The sequence below is a fragment of the Xiphophorus couchianus genome, chromosome 18 (assembly GCF_001444195.1).
Source record: "Xiphophorus couchianus chromosome 18, X_couchianus-1.0, whole genome shotgun sequence".
Taxonomy (NCBI): Eukaryota; Metazoa; Chordata; class Actinopteri; order Cyprinodontiformes; family Poeciliidae; genus Xiphophorus; species Xiphophorus couchianus.
The window spans coordinates 2494351-2509183 of record NC_040245.1 but is presented as its reverse complement, the minus strand read 5'-3'; the positions used below and the strand labels follow the sequence as shown (position 1 = coordinate 2509183).

Genomic DNA, 14833 nt, shown 5'->3' with positions numbered 1-14833 from the left:
ATCAATTTTTGATCATTCTGAATTGATTAATTATTGCCATTCTCTATAGAATCTTTTTGGCTGCAGTCTTGTTGGTTGAGTAGGAGGCTCTACAAATGCTTTTCAAAGATGCATGGCTGGATAATTGAGCATCTGTTTTCAGCCATTTTCACGTGTTAACGTTGAGTTGGGGGGGGCGTGGCTAGCAGCAGCTTACTTTGATTTAAAGAGACAGAAACCTAAAACAAGGAACTCAAAATAGGGAGAACTGAGCAGATTAAATCTCATTATGTAAGAATGTTTTGGTGGAAAAAATGTAATAAACATGATTTGTATAGACCAGTTCAAGGAAGCATAATACTGTAGGTCACCTTTAAACAAGAAAACTTTATCAATGTAAAATCTTCTGACCCGATGCTCTGGATCATAAGTCTCTCTTCTTCTGGACCCATCTGGACGATGAGCAGCGATCGGATCTGCCCCAAACACTCCAGCAGGTCCATGGTGTCTTGCACAGACACGGCGTTGATGGCGTAGGCTTTGGGCAGAGCGCGGATCAGCTCGCCGAGCCCGTCGTACATCCTGTGGAGCAAACTGAACATCAGACGCACCAGTTCCGGGTTCTGGATGAAAGACTCCTGGGCCCAGTGGATCATAGTGTGGGAGATGAGCTCCTGAAGGGTACCTGAGTGACACATCAGGGATTCATTTATTTTGGGAATATATTTTATTTCAAGTATTTTAAAAATCTTGTAATTTTACTGTTCATTGTACTTGGTTTTGGTTCCTCCTCCACCTCTGGCACTTCCTCTTCTTCCTTTTTGCGGAAGTTCTTCACCTTTTCCACCAAACTGAGAAGTCTACCCCTGAGAGACGTGTCCACCTCTTCCTCCTGTGCTTCATGCTCAATGTGAATCCCTTAAGATACATAATCAATCAATCAAAATTGTGTTTTTCTTTCTCATCATTCTGTCTTCCAGACATTTTTCTTCACTTAACAACTTCTCCATACTTCAACTTATTTCAGCAATTTATATCTCAAAACATTCACCTTGTTCTGGAGACTTCTCATATATCTTTTGGTAATTTCAGCATTTACATCATTTTAAATATTTTAACTTTTGTGGAAAAATCCTCCTGATTCTACAAATTTCACTGTAGAGAAATTATTTTTGCATCAAAACGTAGCCAAGGGTGTCTGCTTTGAAAGAATATAAGCACCATTGCTGTATGTTTTACTGTTTTCCACTCCCTGAACACTCCTCTTCCTCCATTGGCTTCATGTAAAATATTAGAATATATAGAATACAGATTAGCATTCAGGAAGAGCAGTGTGGTTCTGGTTCTGGTCGTGGAACACTGGACCAGCTCTACACCCTCAGCAGGGTCCTGGAGGGTGCATGGGAGTTCGCCCAACCAGTCTACATGTGTTTTGTGGACTTGGAGAAGGCGTTCGACCGTGTCCCTCGGGGAGCCCTGTGGGGGGTTCTCCGGGAGTATGGGGTACCGGGCCCCTTGATACGGGCTGTCAGGTCCCTGTATGACCGGTGTCAGAGTCTGGTCCGCATTGCCGGCAGTAAGTCGGGCTCGTTTCCGGTGAGAGTTGGACTCCGCCAGGGCTGCCCTTTGTCACCGATTCTGTTCATCACTTTTATGGACAGAATTTCTAGGCGCAGCCAAGGTGTTGAGGGGATCCGATTTGGTGGCCTTAGGATCTCATCTCTGCTTTTTACAGACGATGTGGTCCTTCTGGCTTCATCAGGTCGTGATCTGCAGCTCTCGCTGGAGCGGTTCGCAGCCGAGTGTGAAGCGGCCGGGATGGGGATCAGTGCCTCCAAATCCGAGGCCATGGTCTTGAGCCGGAAAAGGGTAGAGTGCCTTCTCCGGGTCAGGGGGGGGTGTCCTGCCCCAAGTGGAGGAGTTCAAGTATCTCGGGATCTTGTTCACGAATGCGGGAAGAAGGGAGCGGGAGATCGACAGGCGGATTGGCGCAGCGTCTGCCGTAAAGCGGGCGCTGTACCGGTCCGTCGTGGTGAAGAGAGAGCTGAGCCAAAAAGCGAAGCTCTCGATTTACCGGTCGATCTACGTTCCCACCCTCATCTATGGTCATGAGCTTTGGGTCGTGACCGAAAGAACGAGATCACGGATACAAGCGGCCGAAATGGGTTTTCTCCGCAGGGTGGCTGGGCTCTCCCTTAGAGATAGGGTGAGAAGCTCAGTCATCCGGGAGGGACTCAGAGTAGAGCCGCTGCTCCTTCACATCGAGAGGAGCCAGTTGAGGTGTCTTGGGCATCTGGTCAGGATGCCTCCTGGACGCCTCCCTGGTGAGGTGTTCCGGGCACGTCCCACCGGGAGGAGGCCCCGGGGAAGACCCAGGACACGCTGGAGGGACTATGTCTCTCGGCTGGCCTGGGAACGCCTCGGGATTCCCCCGGAAGAGCTAGAAGAAGTGGCTGGGGAGAGGGAAGTCTGGGCCTCCCTTCTGAAGCTGCTACCCCCGCGACCCGACCCCGGATAAAGCGGAAGAAAATGGATGGATGGATTAGCATTCGTATTGCTGTTTTGCAAGAAATAGCAACTTTTGTAACTGAAAATTGAAATTCAAATTGAGAAAAGCAATCAACATTTGAAGATACCAATAGGAAGAACTTCTCACCACAATGAAGCAGGATGTCGTTGTGGAAATACACCAGCGTTTCTCTCACGTCCTCAGGAACAGGACAGTCTTCATCCTCTGGTCCATGTTTAAAGTTGGTCAGTAAAATAACCTGTTAGAGCCGCAAAGTGGGAGAAACACATTAGCATCATTTTGTGTTAAGTTTAGCATGTTTATGGGTGTCCAAACTTTGTCATGTTGGCCAAAATCTCCAAACCAAAAGTACACACAAGACAAAAAAGACTTCTTTTGCTGCTGCTGGCTAAATTGAAATCGGCAGGTCAAACTTTTTATAGATTGATAATTGTCGTTCCAGGTCAAATTTAGATTTTTTTCCTGCATACTTTACAAAATGCCTTTCGGTCATTCCTACTCTTTGAATCTCAGATCATCGAGCCAAAGCTGTGAAAGCTTATATTTTCCCATGGCGAAGCGCAAACTGACTAGCTAGCGGTTCCAACACTACGCATGCGCACAGCAGCTTGGAGTCTATCTGACAGCTCAGGTCCTGCCAGTACGGTAGTTACCATTTTTTATACAGATTTTAGTAAAACAAACGAACTTAACACAATAAGTGAGCATCAATGGAAAATTAAAAATATTTTTGGAGAGTTGATTAAATATTTACTACCTTTTACTGGCCTTAATTTCAGCTCATTTAATTTACTACCTTTTACGACCTCGCGGAAACCCTGAAACAATAACATGCAGGGGATTTATGTAAAATTAACAATGCTCAGCCTGGTGGGGGGCAAGTAAAGCCTGGCGGCCCTCCAGGCTTATAAAAGTCTCCACTTGATTTCAGTCTCCTCCTCCAGGCCTGGTGTTTGTGTAACTGGTTCTGTTTCTGCTGGTACCTGATCTTGAGGCGGCGAGCGGAACTCGCGGGTCTTGCGGGCGGTCTCTGCGGCCGACATGGTGAAGGCTCTCATCAGCTGGTTGTAGCGCACGCGTTGGTTCTTCTGGACATCTTGAACAAAGTTGTCCGAGTAGGCAACGATGGTTTCCACTCTATGCCTGAGCTCGCAGTCGCAGAAGTACTGCAGAAGGGTGCACATCTGGAAAGAAAAGCCAAGAGTTTTAGGTGCTGGCCTCTTCTCTGATATTAATATTCACCTAAAACGAACAGGTCAGAGATAGGACTGTCGCAATAGATCTATTAATCTCATAAATTAAAACAAACTCAGGGAGAGGGAAGTAGGTCAGTTATGCTGGCTTGACTTTGACAACCGTAACATGTAGATGTCGATAACATGTAGAGGAATTCTGTGTGTTTCTGTGGTTCAGTTAAAAAATAAAAAAAAGGCGACAAACTCTGGCAGATCATTGGTAGAGCAGGTGTTTAAATTTAGCAGCTAATCTAGCACAACAATCACTTAATAGTAAAAGTAACTAACAGACTGAATGTTCTGTGTGTGGGAAAAGTTTGCATGTTTTTTGGTGTTGAATCCTGATATGTAAAGTATTGTTGCTGTCAGTTGCTATGGCAACGAGTCTGCGTGTAGCGTGGTTTTGCGTTCTTTAACGTTTTTCTGCGTTACTTTCCATTTGCTGTGACGCACTGGATTAAATTAATAATACCTACATCTCCAGGTTTCGTTTAGTTAACGTTGCTGTTCTACAGCGGCAGCGTGGCTACAATGGATGGCCGGTAAAAGAATCACCTTTTTGCCCTCCAGAGTTTTACGCATGTGCGGCATTTCCAGATGTAAACGACAATATTCAGGCTGTCCAATCAGAGGCGAGACACTCTAATCACCTGCAGCTTGACGGACTCCGGCAGCTTCATTTGAAGTAGTCCTTCCTCTGGAGCCCCCTCTTCCTCTTTGGCTTCTGCTTCCACTGCCTCTTTCTCCTTTTCTTCCTCTGCTTTCTCTCCATCCACTTTTCCCCCTTTGGCCTCCTCTTCCTCCTTATGTCCGCCTTCCTCGCCTTCCTCCTTCGGCTCAACCTGATCGCCCTCTTGCTCTCCTTTCTCCAGCTCTTTCAGCTCCTCTTCCTCATCGCCGACCCCCTCGTCTTCAAGCTCTGCATCAGCCGCTTCCTCCTCCTTCTGCTCCTCGCTCTCTCCCTCAGCGGCTTCCCCCTGTTCGGCGTTTTCTCCTTCCTCCTCCTCTTTGCCGCTGAAGACGCTGGGATCGATCATCTTCAGGATGTGCTTGGTGTCCTCGTCGTTGAAGATGCCCATGATGAGCAGCGTGCTGATGAGCTTCAGGATCGGGACGAAGTGGAACTCAACGCTGCCCCCTACTGGGTCGCGCATTGCCTGGCTCCCGTCCAGCACAGCTTCTGTTACCATGCTAATGGCTCTGGTTTTCAACTCCTGCAGCGAAAAAAACCCAAAACCATCAAATTGGGATGGATACACTTAATTTACTATTATCGATTTAATGGTTAGCCGATTAACTAATAATGTTCAGTCAAGACCTTCTTTTAGTGTTGTAGTTTGGCCGCCATCCAGCAGAGGGCGCCACTGGTCGTAGCTAAGTGAAGTCAGTTGATACAGAAATAAAGAAGGCAAGGCCATACCAGAACGGGAAACTGTCCAAAATGGAGTCTGGTTTCGGATGAAAAATGCTCTTTATGCGCCAAATTTCTGTTTTGAAATAAAGTATATTTCAAAACAGAAATCTTTCATATGTATGTAGTTACATGTAAAATATAAACACTCGACAAGCTCCTTAATTTTCACCTTTAGAGCGTTGCATGACGGAGCAGTGTCAACATCAGTCAAAAATGATTGATGTGCCACAAAGGCAATAAAGTTTGTGCTCCTCCTCACCAGCTGCGTTTCCAATGACCATAAAATTGCAGAAATTAGAATTATGAAAACAAATCATTAATTTTGATACAAACGTGCATTTTTCAATAAGTTTGGATGAGTTGTTTGTTTTTTTTTACCATATCATTCAGTATTTAACACAGTTGACAAAAATACTTTTAAAAGTTGTTTTTTTTCCAATTAGGTAATTATGAAAAAATTCTAAAAAACTCAAGTGGGTGATTATCAATTAATCATTAGTGGACCGATAAGATCAATTAACTCATTAATTCGAAAATTTGCATCCTGTCATTTATCTGCTAACGCTTTCTGTTTGTGTTTTTGTTTTACCTGTAAAGGAAAAACAGGACTCAGAGTGTAAATATCTGGGTTTGTGCCGACAAAGTTGACCGATGAGAAGTGCAGCTTTGGGCGTAAGCAGGTGGTGAGTCCGACGCCAGGCAGAGAATGGGCCTTCTTCACGTCAGGGTAAAGCTTGATGCTGAGCGTCTCCTCCGTCATGGGGATGATGAACTCCCTGTTGGTGCCCAGACGTGCCCGCTTAGCCGACTCCAGGTGAATGCTGATCAGCAGGTCGTAGTAGCCGCTGCGCAGAGGCCCGGGGAGGTACGTGTTCTCCGTGGCGTAGAAGAGCTGAGACTCGTCGACGTGGCTGCACAACGCGTGAGCCACTCGGTTGTTACCAAGTGCGCAAACGGCGCAGTACAGCATGAGCGTGTGGTAGTGGAACTTCATGAGATCCAGGCGCTCCGAAAGCTCCAGGATGTCAATACACCTGTAAAAGAAACAAAACAACTTTAATCAAGAAGTTTGGCCGTTTTTGGGAAGTATTTCTCTGTAAAACCTCTACCCAGATTGAAAATGACCAAAGTGAAGACTAAGGTTGTTTTCACCCCAGTAGATTCGGTTCGATTGGTGACCAAAGTTGTTTTCAAATATAAAAAATGCACATTTTGTGGAATCAGACTTAAAACAAGCTTGTATATTTGCTAAAAAGTTACTTGTCAGTTAATTTTAGCTTATTTCAGGCGTACTAAGATATTTGTACTACAAGATGTACGAAAGATAAGCCGTGTGCTACCCAGCTGATGCTCTTATTCCAATGTAGCTCTAAACCATGATACCCAACTTAGTACAAGTAATATGACAAAAAAAAAAACTAAATTAACAGGTGGTTTTTAATGTTTTAAAGCCCCTTTTCTGACCTGTTTTCCTCTGGGATGTGGAGGGCCATCATGATGAGAGGTTCAACACACTCCACCGACCAACCCAGTCGCTCGCCTACTTTGCCCACCTCCGGTTTCAGGAAGTTATTGGGCATGCGGCTCCAGATCACTGGCGTTAGCATCTGGACATCCAGCCTGGGAGGACACTGGGGGACGGGATTCATCCGTTCGCTGCGGAACATTGCTGCTGATATCGGCATGATGTTCTGGAATAAGAGAGACAGACTCTTTTAAAGGGGCAGTATTATGTATTATGTAGCCATTTTATAGAACAATCTAGTAACTATGCTATCTTCAGTACCTATGAAAATGCTACATATATAAAATAAGACTTTAAAGAAATGTTATTTTCTGATTTAACGGCTTGAAATTGGGCCTCTGTCTCTTTAAGAAGCTTCTGCTCTTTCTGAAACTCCGCCTTCATGAAGTCATCACAATATGGCTCCTCTATTAACCCTTTAACAATGTTTGCTAATTGCTGCTAGCTAGTCTGAAGGAGCTGCTCTTTGAAACAGAAGGCGGAGCTTGGTCCATGAAGGCGGAGCTTGGTCCACGAAGGCATTTTGAGTAGCTGAATGGTTGCCATAGAGAGTAAAGGATTTCTCAAACATGCATAAAAGAATAAGATTTGATGAGGGGATGATATAACTTGATGTAAAGCACAAAAAAGTTGCTTTTGCATAACACTGCCCCTTTAAGAAACAACTAAGTAATTTTTTTTCAGACAGGTTTTTGCTTAAAGTTTTTTTGTTTTTGTTTTAATTGTTTATCTTTGTGATCTATATGTCTGTGAAAAGTGCTGTTTACTTATTTTTTTAAAAAAAGTATTAAATTCCTTCCATAATTAGTCCTGTATTTACTCTACTTTCCAGTTTAAAATAAAACCTCCTATTGTTCTTAGTTACCAATATAACTATTACTAGTTTATTTAGGTTTTAAACCTGAACACTGTGATTTTTATACGATTGGATATTTAGATCTGGTTAGCAGCGGCTGAAGTGAGCTTTTTTCTCTAACCTTGAGTTTGCCCAGCTCCAGCTGAGCCATGTTCTGATTGGTGGGTTGGATGAAGACTGCAGGGAACAGTTTGGTGTTTGGCTCCACCTGAAGGAAAAAAATGGTAAAACCTTCTGGAAACTACCAGAGCTAACATTAGAATCCCGTCTTTTTCTTACCTGGTAGAAGGTGTTGATCTCCTTTCCATTGGCCGTAAAGGTCATGAGTCCCGTTGCCAGGTCGACCAGGCAGCCAATCACCATGTCTTCCTGGCTGAAGCGAGTCTGCTGGTTGCTGACCAGGTCTCCCCCCCACACCATGTAACAGTTACTGTGCTTCATGCTGCAGGCATGAAAACACAAGCATGGTTTCAGCGTTTTAGGAATGAAACATCTAATGGTGGGTTGTCAAACTCATTTTCATTTCGGGCCATATCAAGATCATGAATTTTCTTAAAGGGCCGGTTGTGACAAAAGGTATTTATAAAACCCATTAACAAACTGTTAAAATATTAATAAATACTTGTGTCTGCATCTGATAAGTACTTCTTATAATTAAATAATATTGAACATGTTTTGAAACTGATCAGTCCCTCCAGGATTTTGTGATTTATTTTCAATCAAAATCACTTATTTGTGGAGATAATTTAGAAATATTCACAAAATATATGATTTAATGTACAAAGTCTGAATGTACAGATGTTAAGTAAAATTCAAATAATTTTCAATCATATCACAGATTTTGATATTTTTTTTTACCAAAAAAACCCAAAAGATTCATCTAAGATCGCAGTTAGCAGTAGTGGGCAAACTTATGCTAATCTGCCAACGGTGAGGCTAATCTTTTGTTTAGCGCTCTAGCTAAGTTTTACTAAATCAATCAACTAAATACTAATTTATTTGGCTGTTTTGTAAACATTCAGTTCAGTAAAGTTCAACATCCGTGTTGAAGTTTTTGTTATCAACTGTTAATAATTTAATAGTTAGATGTTTTTATTCATGCTTTTATTTTGAAGTGGGTGAAGATTGTTAACGCAGCTGTTCCATTTCCTCTCATCACATTCTCTCTATTTTCTAAAACAAGAACTATACAGAAACAAAGTAAAACATGGACAGCAGAGAACAAGATATAAAAATGTATATATCTAATGCTGTCATAGAACATTTAAATTATAAAGTTAAAGTTAAATTGAGACTTAAAGCTTGTATAGCCTGAATTGACGTTAACTATTTAGTGCTTTAGCATTAGCTAAATACTGTGTTTGTGTAGCAAATCCACGTTAACATTAGCAGAACTAATGTTTATGATTAGTGCTTTAAGGTTAGCAGAGCTAACTCTTTAGCTAGCAGTGCCTAACATTGTTAGCTAGCATGTCTGAAAAGAAAATGCGAGCACGGCTGCAAGTTAATAAAAACAATGACGTTTGGACAGATGAGACCCATGTTGAGGTGTTCGGTCAAAATCTACTTTGCTTTGTTTGTTGCTAAGCTAAACGCAGTATATGATAAACTCCTCATAGTCACTTTTAAGTACAACAATGAAGTCCTGATGATTTGATCCAAGAAATTAAACAGCGCTTTGAAAAAAAATGGGCCAAAATTCCTCAAAACAGAAAAATTACTGCTAAATGTGACTCTTCAAGGTACTGAAACATTTTTAGGTTTTAACATAATTCAGTTTCATCTTTACCAAATAAATAATGACGGTGTGGAACCTGTTGTGTGTTTTGAAGTCGGATTTAAATAACTCTAAAAATTGCATAACATTCTGTATTAAGAACTGAAAGAGGATGTACTTTCTTTTTGATATAAATGCATTTACCTGTCGTGAATGTTGCCTTTATCATCTCCCACAGTCACTGTGACGTTGCGCACCTTGGAGAGGTCAAAGGTGGGGTCATACTGGTGGTAGTCAGGGGTGACCCAGCCAATCCACACGCAGGACGGCTCCTGACCGGCGTAGATCCTCACCGAGTAATAATACTGACAGGAGAAGAAGAAAACGTGTGAATTATTCACCTCCTCCTCTGGAGATGAGCAACAGAGATTGAGGTTTCCTCACAGTGGTGGTACTGAGGATGATTTCTGGGTCGTCTCGGTCGTCTGGGACCACGTCTTCAACCAATCGGGGGACGGTTGGAGGCGCTGGAGGAGGAGCAAGAGGTGTCATGGCAGCTTTCTTGGCTTTGGAGAAGAATCTGTTTTTCACAGTGGAAAAGAAGAAATGTAATGCCAAATGTAGCATAAACCCTACAGGTAAATTTTTTGCTTAAGATTGTCGTGCTCCTATCAGAATGACTTTTTTTAGGGCATCTTGTCACTTTAAATCTAAATAAGCTGCTGCTAGCCACGCCCCCAACTCAACTTTTACAATCGTACGTAAAATTGGCTGCAAACAGATGCCTAATTATACAACCGTATGTCTTTGAAAAGCAGAAGTAGAGCCTTCTGCACAACCAACAAGAATGCAGCAAGTGGTTTCTGGAAAAGACAAAGCATTTGCCTTTTCCAGCAGCCGTTGTACAGTGCATACAGCTGACCAAACATGCTGGAGCTCAGCTTGGGTTGCTAGGTAACCTGCCGATTTGTATGACAGAGAATCAAGGCCATGCTAAGACAGTAAAAAAATTTAATTTCAAGAATAAAGTCGTAAAATTCTGAAAAAAAAGTTGTAATATTACGAGAAGAAAGTCTTATGAAAATAAAGATAAAGCATTACAGGAATAGCTGCAATATTACGAATCTCCAAATCGTATGACTTTATTCTCATAATATTATGACTTTTTTTTCTCTAAATATCAAAACTTTATTCTCCAGATATGACTATGCTCATATTATTAAATGATTGTTTGACTTTGTTCTCATAATTTTAGAACTTTATTCTCGTAACTTTATTTTTTTTAATTTTCTTAGTGTGAAACTAGTGTTTTCTTATAACTCAGTCATAGATTTATTACGACTGAGGCTTACAGATGGTTAATTTTCCAAACACCAAAATACTTACTTATTGCAAATGACTGGGTATTTTTTTAAAGCTCTTGGGATATTTTTAGAAGCAGTAGAAACCAGAATGAAAGTATAAAAACATGCAACTTTAATCTAAAAGTCTTTGATAATGAAATATCTTGAAATTTTACCCTTTTTTCTTCCCTTTTTCCGACATGGTGTCCTTCTCGTTTTCTACAGAAACCTCCTTCGGCACAGACGGCTCCTTCTTCTCGTCCTCCTGTTCCTTTCGACTGGCAGACTTCTTTAAAACTTCGAACTCGGAGTCGGGTTCTACCACCACCACCTCCTCCTCGGGAATAGTGAGGGCCCGGGTGAGCGGCGTGGTGCCGGCTGGGACCTTGAACGTTTCGTGGAACTGGACGGGCATGCTCAGTCTGAGGAACATCATGTCCGTGTTGGCGTTCTGCGAACCAAACGTCTTGTGGGTCAGCTTCAGACAGGGGGCGCTGTCCACAGTGCCGTCCACACGGGAAACCTGAGAGAACATGTTTTTAGTGTCGATATTATCAGAGCTGGTCGACATTAGCACTTCATATCAGTCAACACCAATGATTACACTGACAAAAATGGTCTACTTTCTAGCGCAAAAATCTTATTACACTTGAAATAAGACTGAACTAAATTACAAGTAACTTTTCAGCAAGATATAGGAGCTTGTTTTAATTCAATGATTCCTTAATATTGACTAAAAACTAGTCATTGGTTGATTATTTTAGTTATAAAAAAACACTTTTTCCAGGTTATAAGTGAAATAATCAGCCAGTGGAACTAGAAGTGGGTTGCTAGGTAACAGGCTGGGGTTGCTAGGTAACGGCTCAGTGGAATATTCTACAAGTGGAATTCAAACGTTTTATTAATATTAACTAATTATTTACCTAAAACAAGCGCCTGCATCTTGCAGAAAAGTTACTTGTGTCTTATTTCAGGCGTACTAAGTTATTTGCACAAGAAATTAAACCAAAAATACTTGGTAAAATTTAATTTTTTTGCAGTGTATTGATTAGTTTTTTGTTTTAAATATTTTAAATGTAGCCAAGTTGTTGGCGTGACCTTTCCTGTTTTATCCACAACTTTCACGTCATTCCGTTCGTTTTTATTTTTTTATTTTGTAAAAAATAGTATATGATATAAAGAAAATAAGACATAAAGATAAAAACAGTTTAACTGCATTTTACAAGACTGCTTCTGAAAAGAGAAAAATCTAGTAAATGTATGTGCCGGTGTACAAAAATAAAACATGAAGAAAAATACAATAATATATTAATGTTTTGTACAGTATGACAGATATTTAGTTAATTTCATGAAAAAGTGATTTTTTATAAAAATAAAGGTATTTTCTGGTCCGTGATGAGTATGAGGTATTTTTTAAGCAGATCGCGCAGTGACAATGTAGCTTAGCTCGGTGTTCAGTGAATATTCTATGAATTGACATATTCTGCAACGGAACCTAAATATTGTTCAAATTTAAAGTTAAAGCTTTATTAAATTTGAATGATGCGCTACCTCGATGTGGTGATGGTCCGTGGGAACGGGGACGAACTGCGCCAAACTCTTGCTGAACCACATGGTGATGTCTCGCTTCATGTTGATGGCAAACGGTTCGAATCCTTCCTGAAGGCCACAGATGGCAAAATATTTCAGGCTGCTGACGTTCTGACCGAGATTGATCCTGCCGACCTGAGACAGGCCGAGGGCGCACACTGGGATGAAACCTGCCGGGAAAAAACAAAAAAAATAAAGATCTACAAACAAGAAAGGAAGGAAAAAGGGCAGAAGGAAGGACACAAGGAAGAAAGGAAGGACACAAAACGGGAAAGAAGGGCACAAGAAAGGAAGGAAAGACACACAAAAAAGGAAAGGACAGAGGATAGAAAAGAAGGAAGGAAGAAAGGAAGAAACAAAGAACAGAATGAAGGTGGTAAAGACACAAGACGGGAAGGAAAGGACTCAGAATAGGAAGGAAGCAAGAAAGAAATAAGTAAATAGAGAAAGAAATTAGAAAATATTGAATGAAATAAGGGAACAAGAAAGATAACAATAAAGTAAGGAAAGAAGGAAGGATGAACCTCAGCAGATTTATTAGCAGAATCAGATGTGTGTTGATATTTGTTTTAGAAATACAATTTTCAGGCTGATTCTATAATTTAGGATCTATACCAGGGGTGGACAATCCTGGTCCTCGAGGTCCGGTGTCCTGCACATCTTAGACGTCTCCCTGGTCCAACACACTTGAATCCAGGAGCTGAATCACCTGCTAAGTGCAGTCAGGTTCTCCAGAATCCTGCTAATGACCTCATTATTGGACTCAGGTGTGTTGAAGTAGAGACGCATCTAAAAGTTGCAGGAGACTTTTAGGCCCTCCAGGCCTGGAGTTGCCCACCCCTGATCTACATTACAAAGTGTGAATTTTAAGATATAAACAAATACATTCTGTAATTTATTTATTTTTTATTTTTGACTGAAAACTGAATCAGCTGAGCAACATCCTGTAGGATTGATGACTCCTTACTTTGCCAGAATCTGAATCTTAATTTATTTTTTCCTCATTTATAAAATCACCTTCCCCAATTTCGATGTCTTTGAAAGCCATCTCTGAGCCGGAGTCGCTGATCAGCATTTCCCCGTTGAGCGTGAACATGATGTTCATCTCGTTCAGGTCGATCATGCAGCCGACGACGTCGCCGGACAGCCACTGCCGACCGAACGGCTCGTTACCGACGTGCCAACGCTGGGCCTGGAAAACATCAAAACTTTACAATAACAAACACCCGAAAATCCTGCAGCCATGTCTGCCTTTGTTATTACGGTCTGGGATTTATTTTTTTAATTACTTTAATTGAACTGTAGAAATTGTAAATACAAAAGGAAAAACATAAGAAAATCACTGTATGTGAATAAAAAGTTCAATTCAAATGATGCAGGAAAAGATTTAACAACATATTAATGTGCACCTGCTATTTAAAAGTAACACTTTGAATTTTTTGGAAGAGAAATTGTTTATTAAAAAGATAAAAAAATATTCATTTTATGCCAATTGTATCAATGTGGTTTATTTCAGTGGATTGTGCATTACTTAAAGGCGACCTATTATGCAAAACTGACATTTTGCACATTTTAGTTCCTCCACTTGAGTCTCACCTGCTTCTAAAATCAGGCCAAGCATATAAAATATACATACAGTCGTTTTTTTGGTAATAAGTTAAGCACTTTTTTTAGTCTGGAGCATTTAAAAAACCTTTGGAATGTAACGTAACAAATCAGCAGGCACTGCCCGTTACCTAGCAACCCCAACGGAACTTTGTCCGTCACCTGGCAACCCAAGCTGAGCTCCAGCAGTAGTTTATTTGGATTTAAAGTGACAAGAAACCCTAAAACTGACCAGACTAAGAATGATGTTGTGCAAAATATGTAATGAACATGTTTTGTTTGGCCCATATCCTCACACATTTAAGGAAGCACAATAGCTTCTGTTTGTATGATTTTTATACTCTGATATGGATTAAACTGAAGACATAGACTGACCTTGTTGCCATTGAAGACGTAAGCCAGTTCATCGGCTCCAAGCTCAGTATCGGAGCGGACACAGGGTCGGGCCCAGCCCACTCTCATCTCTCCGGTTGTTATGGCTTCAAACTCAAAGTACCACTTCCCTTGGGTGACGGCGTAGGACTTCTCCGCCCTGAAGATGCGGACCTTGTCCCCGCGCGTGTTCTCAAGGCCGTGGCCAGCTGCAGCGTCAAAGCAAACAGGTGAGACATCCAAGGAAAATGAGAGATTCTTATTGAACCTTTACAACTACGCCGCTAATTCATTCAAGGAGCCATGTTGGATGTTTTTAAGTGAGAATCCGGAGTATTGAACTGAGCGACTGAAATTGTTTCCCCAAGTTGTCTTTGCAGGTATTTTCATGGCTTCTTCTTGTTCGAGTCGAGCTAATTTGTCTGTGAATGTAACACACCTGGTTGGGGCTCATAGACGGAGGTATTTACAAAAGCTGGAAATGGTTAGCTTAGAAACAGAGCCATGCTTCCTCCCTCCTGACGTGTTGATCAAATTACCGACTTTGCCTGAATTCACACCACATTTATATCATTTTGTCACAAAAGACGTTTCCCCTATACGCCTGAGGAGCCTTAAAAACGTACAGAGGACGAGATGCTAACTAGTTTTTTCCATACATGCGGCA

At 41.5% G+C, this 14833-nt stretch overlaps 1 protein-coding gene across 9 annotated transcripts in view; it reads right to left on the bottom strand.

The window, feature by feature from the left end:
- Nucleotides 1-14833, bottom strand: part of ryr1b (ryanodine receptor 1b (skeletal)) — a 125667-nt gene that overhangs the window by 63969 nt on the left and 46865 nt on the right. For all 9 annotated transcript variants that reach the window (XM_028044534.1, XM_028044529.1, XM_028044531.1 and 6 more), the window contains 15 exons: nt 14170-14375; nt 13207-13381; nt 12151-12359; nt 10776-11122; nt 9701-9836; nt 9461-9621; nt 7819-7981; nt 7661-7747; nt 6623-6849; nt 5748-6192; nt 4395-4958; nt 3493-3693; nt 2636-2747; nt 754-897; nt 391-664 (listed from right to left, as the gene is read on the bottom strand). In XM_028044534.1, the coding sequence (XP_027900335.1) occupies nt 391-664; nt 754-897; nt 2636-2747; nt 3493-3693; nt 4395-4958; nt 5748-6192; nt 6623-6849; nt 7661-7747; nt 7819-7981; nt 9461-9621; nt 9701-9836; nt 10776-11122; nt 12151-12359; nt 13207-13381; nt 14170-14375 (3451 nt within the window). The remainder of the gene's footprint in view (nt 1-390; nt 665-753; nt 898-2635; nt 2748-3492; nt 3694-4394; nt 4959-5747; nt 6193-6622; nt 6850-7660; nt 7748-7818; nt 7982-9460; nt 9622-9700; nt 9837-10775; nt 11123-12150; nt 12360-13206; nt 13382-14169; nt 14376-14833) is intronic.